The sequence below is a fragment of the Miscanthus floridulus genome, chromosome 15 (assembly GCF_019320115.1).
Source record: "Miscanthus floridulus cultivar M001 chromosome 15, ASM1932011v1, whole genome shotgun sequence".
Taxonomy (NCBI): Eukaryota; Viridiplantae; Streptophyta; class Magnoliopsida; order Poales; family Poaceae; genus Miscanthus; species Miscanthus floridulus.
The window spans coordinates 41080116-41089846 of NC_089594.1; the positions used below are offsets into that span (position 1 = coordinate 41080116).

Below are 9731 nucleotides of genomic sequence, written 5' to 3' on the forward strand. Positions count from 1 at the left end.
GCTGAAGATGATGAGGAGCCGGGTGCTCCTAAAGGATCTTTATTCACCGGTGGTGCTGTTGTCGTCGGCGTCGAAGAGCTCACTCCAGATGCACCGCCACTCGCACCAACTCTTTCACCGTGAAATGTCCAGACTGTGTAGCCCTCGACAAAACCATACATGATCAAATGAGTTTGCACTTCGCTGTCTCGGTGGGCTTTCAGGTTCTTGCAACGAGAACATGGACATATGGTTGTCATCCGCTTCAGTCTCTCACAGCGAGCTTTACCAGCAACAATAAACTTCCTTAATTCAAAGAGGTACCGCGGATCATTCACTCTATCGATCTAGTACATCCATTCCGACCTATCCATCATACCTGCGAACATTATCCGTCACAATCAACATTAAATAAAGAAGAATTAGGAGAAATTGATAATTTTTACGTCCAAAATCATGAAAAGAGAGGAAATAACGATGTGAAAGATGAAGCATACATCTATGATGAATCTAAAGTTAAAGAAATACATGACATCATTTTTTTCATTAAAATTGATCTAGATCTAGATCTAGATCTAGATCTAGAGAGAACTCTAGGTGATGGAAATAGAGAGAGATGATGGAAGGAGAGAGGGAGAGCCTTTATGAACCTCTTATGATGTCCTCCTCCCTCAAATCCAAACCCTTCAACTCAAATCAAAAGTTTTCTCAAATTTTAGGGAAGCCTCCCCCATGAGTTTGAGAGAGGAAGACCCGTGGAGAAGATGAATGGATGGTGCTGTGTATTTGTACAGGTTTTACCGCGGCGAGCAAGATAAAGCGCCCGCCTCGGTAAATCAACTCTTTACCGCGGCGGGCAGTTTAAAGAGCCCGCCACGGTACCGCGGCGGACAAGATAAAGCACCCGCCTCGGTAAATCAACTATTTACCGCGGCGGACAGTTTAAAGAGCCCGCCACGGTAAATCGTATTAACCGCGGCGGACGATTCATACCGCCCGCCGCGGTAAATAACGATTTTCTGCGGCGGGCAAGTAAGGTGGCCCGCCGCGGCAAATTGATTTCTGTAGTAGTGCTAGCAGTGCTTTGCAGTGAACGACTGAGAGTACGTAAAGCTTTGAGTACGCAGTGGATTCATTACGTACTGAGCTGAGCTCTTGTTGGTTTTGGTAACACTCGATCATCATAAATGAAACTGAATCAATCTGGGTTTTGATTTGATCCGTTAGTTGCACACAGCATCAATCAGTCCAATCCCCTCTCTCCTCTTGATGTGTAACAAAACGATGCAGCGCAGTGGCCGTATTGAAATGGAAACCGGCCGGCAATCAGTGGCGGACCTAGTGGGTGGTCAGGGTGGTCCACCGACCACCCTGTGGGCCATCCGTCAACCATACATCATGTCGGCCTTGCAATCTGATCGGCCACCACTGGAAAACGTGGTCTCACGCCATCAAAGCCAGCCAAATTTTAGGGGCCCCTCCGATTGGGCTTCAACAAGCTAGTATGGCTGTATGGGCCTTTTGGTTTTCGTTTTTTCCTGCTGCAGCCTGCTGGCCTGGTAGCTTTACGTGTTACGCGAGTTTCTGCGTCGCATTTTGACCGGGAGTGTAGGAGTCGAAGGGACGAAGGGACGAAGGGTGGAAGCCGAACTGACGCCGCCGCCGCCGCCTGTTCTTCTCGCAGACCGCAGGAGCAGCAAGCCAGCAACTCGGCGATCTCTGATCCCAGCCTCCCAGGTACATGCCTTTTACTTTCTTAGCTAATTAGTAACATCTGTCATATGTTTTTGTCTTTTTTATTTGTTTTGTTGGGTTTTTATTCGCGAAACAAGGTACTCTATTTTTATCTGATGTCTTGTAGAATTAGAAAATATGATGATTTTAAAGAATACCGGTAAGGTTCAGATTCAGATATCGGTAAGGTTCAGATTCAGCATTTAATATTTTACCATCAATGCCTGTCTGTGGTTCTTGATATTGTGAGAAAACAGGCTTTATATAATGTACTCTAGTTATTTGTATTGCTCTATAAGGCCCCATTTTTTATGATTCGCACTAGGTAATCATCGCCCGTCGCCTGGCCTGGAGCCCTGGACTGCCGCCATCGCCATGCAAGACTGATCGCCAGTCCTTCCTCAGTTCCTCAGGTGATACTCCCCGTCCATCTCCGTCCTTCCTCAGTTTCAGGTTTCTTCCGATCGTTAGTTTTGCTAATTGGCGAGTGTTTTTTCCAGAACTCTTGAGTCTTGAATTATGAAAAGAAACGGAGACATTCGATCCCTTTTTCAGAAAGCAGCAAAGAAGGCGGCTGCTATTGACCCACCTCCGGATGAAAATATTGTGGAAGAGCAGAATCAAGAAGAAGATAGAGTACAAGTTGAAGAAATTGCAGATCATTTGCCCTCGCCCCCGCTAGCATCACCGCCACCGCCCGCATCAAAGCCGCCGGCGTATGACATCAATCGCCTACCATATGATCCAGGTGAAAGGCTGCCCATTGAAGATTATCCTGTTAATGATCAAGATGCAATCCGTAGAGCATATATTACTAAAGGTGCTTGCAAACCTTATATACATGATTTTCCATACCGAAACATTGGAGGCGTACCTCGTCGATTCAGTATACAATGGTTGTATAATTATGAGTGGCTTGAATATAGTGTCAAGAAGGATTCTGCATTTTGCTTCATATGCTACTTGTTCAAGAAGGGCAGTGGGTCAAAAACTTTTATTGTTGATGGATGGAATAATTGGAATATAGGAAATCACAGCACTTCTCAAACATTCTGGTTCTAGGGCACATAAAGCAGCTCAAGAGAGGTACATTGGTTTTATGAATCCCAAGGTAGCAATTGATTATAACATTGACAAGTGGAGTGAGGAGGAGCTTCGTCTTTACAAGAAAAGATTGACATATTCACTTAGATGTATCAAGTTTCTTTTGCATCAAGGATTGGCATTCCGTGGACATGATGAAAGTGAAGAGTCTAGCAACAGAGGCAACTTCATTGAACTTTTAAAGTTTCTTGCAGGAAATAGTGAAGAAGTGAACAAGTATGTCTTGAACAATGCACCAGGTAATTGCACTTTGACTAGCCCAAAGATACAAAAGCAAATTATTCACTGTTGTGCCATAGAAACTAGAAAGAAAATAATTGAGGAACTTGGTGATGAGCCCTATGCAATTTTAGCTGATGAGTCTAGTGATATATCACATAAAGAACAACTAGCTCTTTGCTTGCGTTATGTTGATAAACTTGGAAGGCCATGTGAGCACTTTATTGGAGTTGTTCATGTAGATGATACTACCTCTTTGTCACTTAAGAAAGCAATTGAAGTTTTACTTGTTAGTAATGGATTGAGTATGCAGCAGATTAGAGGTCAAGGTTATGATGGGGCTAGCAATATGAAAGGAGATATTAAAGGGCTCAAAACTTTAATCATGCAAGAATCACCTTCCGCTTATTATATTCATTGCTTTGCACATCAACTCCAACTAGTTCTTGTTGCTGTTGCCAAAGGAAATACTGACTGCAAGACTTTTTTTGATCAAGTATCTATCTTGTTGAACATTGTTGGGGTTTCTTGCAAGCGTCATGATATGCTTCGAAATACTAGGCTTGAGAATGTCAAGAAAGCACTAGAGTGTGGTGAGCTTGAATCAGGGGAGTGGATTAAATCAAGAGATGTGTTTGCCTAGGCCTGGTGACACTCGGTGGGGCTCTCATTACAAAACTATATGTAGCATCATCACTATATATTCCTCAATTCATGATGTGCTCATTGAACTTGGTGCTGATAATGCATATAAGGAAGATTGGACAAAGATACATTTTGTGCTTGGAGCATTTGAAACCATTGAGTTTGTTTTCTTTGTGCACTTAATGTATGTTATTCTTGGATATACAAATGAGTTATCTGAGTGCTTGCAGAGAAGGGATCAAGATATTCTTAATGCAATCTCACTTGTTAATGTGGCAAAGAGCAGAATGCAGGAGTTGAGGTCTAATGGTTGGGATAATTTTCTTCAGAAGGTCACTTCTTTTTGTATTAAACATGGTGTTGAAGTTCCTGCTATGGATGGTGCTTATGTGCCTTATGGAAAATCAGCACGGTATGCTCGTGCCCGAAACCAAACAAATGATGACCATTTCCGAAGAGAAGTATACATTGGTGTCATTGATCAAATTAGTCAAGAGCTTGATAATCGGTTTGATGAGATCAATATGGAGCTACTCTCTTGTATGTCAGCCTTCAGTCCTTCCAACTCCTTTGCTTCTTTTGATGCACGGAAGGTACGTAGATTGGCTGAATTTTATCCTAAGGACTTCTCCAACAATGATTTGTTAAAACTAGAATTGCAACTTGATAATTATATTGATGACATGCGACAAGATGCTAGCTTCCAAGGTCTAGACAACATTGTTGATCTCTCAGTTAAGCTTATTGAAACAAAGAGGCACAAAGTGTATGATATGGTGTACTTGCTTCTCAAATTGATATTGCTTTTACCAGTGGCAACTGCGAGTGTTGAAAGGGTATTTTCTGCATTGGTTATAGTGAAAACAAAGTCAAGGAATAAGATAGGTGATACTGTTTTGGATGATTGTCTAGTCACATTTATTGAGCGGGATATTTTCTTCCAAGTTAATGAAGATGATATAATAGGAGACATTCATGTCATTGAGAAAGCGGCGGATAAACAAGTAATATTGTAAGTCTCTCCTATTGTTATATTTCGAAGTATTTGTATTTCATTTGAACAATTTATATTAAGATTTGACGTCGTTTTACCGAATTATAATATGGTTTTACCGAATTATAAATGGTTTACCGAATTGTATAATTTTTTTTTGCGACGCATACCCTATGCAAAAATCCTAGGTCCGCCACTGCCGGCAATGCGTAAGCACGTCCGAGTAACAAATGACACGGTCGAGGGCGAGAGGCGGTTAAAGAAGGCGGCGTTTCTTTAGTCGATCAAGGTGAGTAGGCGGGCGGCCCTGAATCCCTGATGAATGCCTCAGCAGACTCTAGGTCATTGCTCCACTTGATCAAAATTGAATGGACTCCGGTCCAAACTCGCTCTTATGCGCCCATGCATTGGCTTTGACGAACGAACGTCCCGTGGTGCACGAGAAAATCACACGTCCCAGGACAGGCGGCTAATCATCCACTCGGCGGCCGGGATTACGTTGTGTGTGCCTCGTACTGGCCTTAGGTGTGGTGCGACTTTGAGTGCCTCAATTTCTAAATTTGTTAAGCACCTAGTGAAACCTTAAGCATTTTTCATGGATAGAGTACTAAAGATAAGCCTCAACTCACGAGCAATCTTCCCTATGCTCCAACAATTCCAAATTGGCCGGTTGGGGGTGGTCTTTATAACCTCCACCCCTCAAATAGACTTGGCAATTGGATTGCGCTTCGATGAGCACTGGGTTTTCCGGTGCCTGCCATGGCAGCTAGCCGTTCCTAACCATTAAGGGACCTAAACTAACTGACCGACAGCATTGACAGCGCTCGTACTGCTGCACAACCATCAAAGAAAGTGCAAGTTCAAGATACTGCATCTCAGTTCTAATAACAAAACATTTCAGTGACATAGTGCATATTTTTTCACACAATTATGATGCTAAAGTCCAATTGTAGTGCATATTCACACTAGATTATTATTGATGCTAAATTGAACAATTCGTACTTACAGATACTTCTAGAATCAGTTCGTGGCCGGCGGCTGCGCAGGGAGTACGTGGACGCGGCGAACGCGTAGTTGGCGTTCCTGGACGACGACTGCTCGTACGACGACGACGACACTGCTGCGGTTCCCATTCCAGCCTGCTGATGCTGATTGCCGGTCGCCGCGGTGGCAGAGCTCGCCATGGACAGCTGGTGGGAAACGTTGCATTACGGCTTCGTGGGGAGCTGCTGCTGCCGTGGCGCCGCCGCCGCCGTGCTATCGCTGTGTGCCGCCGCGGCGTGATTGTTCCTGCAGATGGCCGTCGCGGGCGGCGACGTGCACTCGCCGTGGAGAAGGTGCATCATCTTGGACGGGGTCGTGGGTGGCGTGGGCGTCGAGCGCGCCGAGGCGGGATGATGCCCGTGGCCGTTGTCGATCCCTGTGCGCTTGTACACGCGGCAGAGGGATATTTCTTGCTGCAGTATCTAGCTAGGAACCAACTACTCCCTCCGTCCCATGTTAAACGCACCTTTACCGTTCAAAATTTTCCCAAAATAAATGGTCGCTATAGGGTCTCAAAACTGGCAGAGAGCAGTAGCTGGCAGCTGCAACTGCCTGTGGACCAAACCGATGAAATAAAAAATCGACATAAAAAAATAGGAAAACTCTCTCGTCCACTCGTTCACCAGGCTTCCAGAACCCACTCCGTGGCTTCTTGCTCATCCCTTCCCCGTCTACAGCACTGGTGTGAGAGCGCTCCTTCCACCATCCACTCGTTCGCATACGCATCTCTTCCTCCACCGCACCGTCCACTCGTCCCCCTTTCCCTCCCATTCGATCAGTTCCGTGTCGCTGCGTAGGGGCTGGGCCTCGTCGGCGCGACGCCACCGCTGTGCAGGGGCTTCCCGACGCCACCGCCACGGACGGGCTCTGCTACGCTGTCGTGCAGAGGCTGGGCATCGCCACGGCATCACCACGCAGGAGTTTCGCGCCGCCATCACGCAGGCGCAGCGGCTGGACCTCGCCAGGGCGCCACTGTGCACGGGTTCCGCGCCGCCGTCGCGCAGTGGCTGGACCTTGCAACACCACCACATGGGCTCAGCTCCGGCCTATGGAGCCCCGGCCCGACTGCCACGGCAACACGACTGGCGCTTGACGTAGGGGCTCGGCTCCGGCCGGCGAGAGCCACGGCAACGCGGGCGCGCGCGGGCGGAAAGAGCTCGTCCTCGTCGGCACGGAAGATGGAGGCAACGCCTGACGTCGATGGTGGCACGCGGCCTGGACGCCCACGGTGGCCAGGGGGCAGAGCCGACGCGCCGGCGGCGGCCAGAGAAACAGAGAGATGTGCGAGAGCGCGAGGGAGTGGTGTGGTGGGATGGGTCACGGGAGGATGTATTAGGGCTGATATTCGCAAGGGCATTTCTGTAATTTCGCATACATATTGGTTTGCGTGTCCAGGGCTAGACGTGCAAATATTATTGGACGGAGGGAGTAGATAGCTAGCCAAGCCAGGCTCGAATTGGAAAGCCAGAAAGGAGATGCTACGAGATGATGGCCTGGACCCAGTCAACGTCACGCTGTCTACGCCACGTCGGCAAAATCTTGTTTCTGATGAGTTATGGACCTAAGTGACATACTTAAATAACATTAAGGTATTAGAAGTACGATTTAAGAGCTTATAGACCTAAGTAGCACTCCAATATAAATTCAAGGGACTATGATGCATTTAACTTATAGGACAACTCGGCTTGTCTTATAGCCAACTTGCAAAATCCTAGCCGGAGGAGAGAGAAAATGGCAAGTTCCGTCGCCCGGCTGTAACACAGGTCCCAAAGTCTATGGGGTCCGCCACCACCTGCATGCACCCGTGACTGGTCCTTCCCATGCTGTCTGTCACTGTGCTCTAACACAGGAATGGAAGGAAGGCAGCGGTGGGTCCTACATATAATAAAAAAATTATTTAAGACAGAAGATGAGACTAGATTGTTATATAGCTTGACTATTATATTTGTCTCTTGATGACTTAGCTTGGCTTAATTTGCTCTTATAAGTACGGCCGTAGTTGCAGCCGTAGATCGATGACCGGTCTGTCAGTTCGGCACCAGGGCCAGGCGCCTGGACTGGACCCTTTCGTTTCTCCGTTTCCAGCAACTGGACTGCTGCATGCAATCCCAGTCACGTACGTAGGGCTTGATGTACACCAGATCCGATCTTTCGAAAGGTACGATAGCATCAATTGATGAAGATTCGACGTTCACGATCTAGGCTTCGAACCAAAACTGATTCGGACCCCCGCAACCATTACATCACTGCTCCGTTGGTTATCAACCACGCGAACGCGGTTGACCTCGCCGAGAAGGCTTTCCTGCAAGCGAATTGAGAACACGAGCAAGAACGGAATAAACGTAATATGAAATTGTAAATAAATATAAGGAGTTCAAGTCTTTATTCGAAAGGACTAATCGCCACAGGCGAACAAGATCAAGAACTGAGGTCCTGGTTCACAGCAAACAGCCTTGGCGGCACAGTTGCAGCAAAACGACGTCTGTTTTCACGAGGAAATCAAGAACTAAACAAAACTCAAACCCTAAGGAGAGCGCCGGCTGCTATTTATATAGTCTTGGGCGTCACCCCCTAGACGCGCCTCCTAATGGGCCCAAACACGATACACGGTCCAACGGATCAAAAGACGGTGTCGCAGCACCCTGACAGATTCTGGACGCTGACTTGTTTCGACGATTCCCGTTGATTCCGAAGGTCTTTTGACATGAGACCACTTGGATTGGCTTCGTTATTAAATTAGCTTTCCAACCATATGTGGATCGTAGAAAACGGAGTCCGGATGGGTCCTGAGTGACCAGTTTAAGACAGACTGGTCCTAGAGGCCGAGGCAGACTCGAACTTGAGTTGCTTTGGGCCTCCACCTCGGGGATTTGAGCCGAATTAGTCTCAGACCTCCTTCTTGACTTGGACACCCTAGCTGGCCTCTTACCCCTCCATACCATGCGCCAAACATTGTCATATGCATGGGTGTCATGTCCTCATCATCCTCTCCTTCTTGACGAAAAGCCGTACTCGGCGTCGATTGTGCTTGAAACTGATCATGCACAACTTAAAGGAGAACAGGGTTGCGAAGACAAAGGGAACTGACATAATTGTGAGAAGGAACGTGACCATATTTCTAAGTTTCTAGTATGTCATCTCGCATAAAAATTTTAGCAAGCATGTAGACTCCATGATTCGAATGCACACGATGTATGTCAACACTATCCTATAAAAGATTAGAACTAACCAAAGACAATGGAGGAATAGATGGTCTAACAGATATAGGTAGCAACCAACAATGTTCCTCTTCTTGGAAGTGAACTTGTTTCTTTGAGGAATACTCCCTCTGTCCCATTTTAATGGTCGTTGTAGCTTTGAACCTGATGCAGCGAAGATGCCTTGGACCTAGACTCTGCGTGTGTCCATGTGCATGAATGAGACAATGAATATAGACACTTTAAAGCAGTGCCAGGACGACAAGTAAAACGGGACAGAGGGAGTATGAGAAAATATTTGTATTATTATGGCTGCCCTCTAAATGATCATAATCTTGTACAACAAAATGAGAATTCAAATTACTACGAATTTATACTCGATGTATCATATATTGTCCCTTGTTATATTTGTCAATAACATGATATGTGTGTTTAGAAAACCAAGGCAAGTTAGCATATTTAAAAAGGCTCTCCTCCAAACAATCTAGGTTACACAAAACATCAAATTCAATGTAACCCAAAGTATGTAAAGAAGACAACAGTTTGAACTCATCAGTTTTAGTAGCAATATGAATAATATGTTTATTTCTAGTATAAGTGACTGGTTCCAAAACATGTAAAACTAAAGCATCATCAACCAATCACAAGAAACTTCAAGCAAATTATCATGGGACAGAGATAAATTAAGAGAGAGTTCCACTAACAATTGCTCTATGATAGCATGGTTTGTGGAAAAATTTAGTACATTAAAACAATTCTCACATTCCATGAGTGTAGCACTATGGGCATTACCCGTGTTCTCAGCAGTAGTAATA

At 45.9% G+C, this 9731-nt stretch overlaps 1 protein-coding gene and 1 long non-coding RNA gene across 2 annotated transcripts; both read left to right on the plus strand.

Annotated features, from left to right (window-relative positions):
- Positions 1 to 1612: 1612 nt before the first annotated feature.
- On the plus strand, positions 1613 to 2684 carry LOC136506652 (uncharacterized). The gene is made up of 3 exons (XR_010771688.1): positions 1613 to 1716; positions 2039 to 2126; positions 2214 to 2684. It is a non-coding gene; the product is annotated as an uncharacterized lncRNA (long non-coding RNA).
- A 128-nt stretch (positions 2685 to 2812) lies between these two features.
- LOC136507402 (uncharacterized) lies at positions 2813 to 4697 on the plus strand. The gene is made up of 4 exons (XM_066502136.1): positions 2813 to 3056; positions 3279 to 3365; positions 3480 to 3532; positions 3912 to 4697. The coding sequence occupies exons 1-4, from the start codon at positions 2813 to 2815 to the stop codon at positions 4695 to 4697; spliced, it is 1170 nt and encodes a 389-aa protein (XP_066358233.1).
- The last annotated feature ends 5034 nt before the right edge of the window (positions 4698 to 9731 follow it).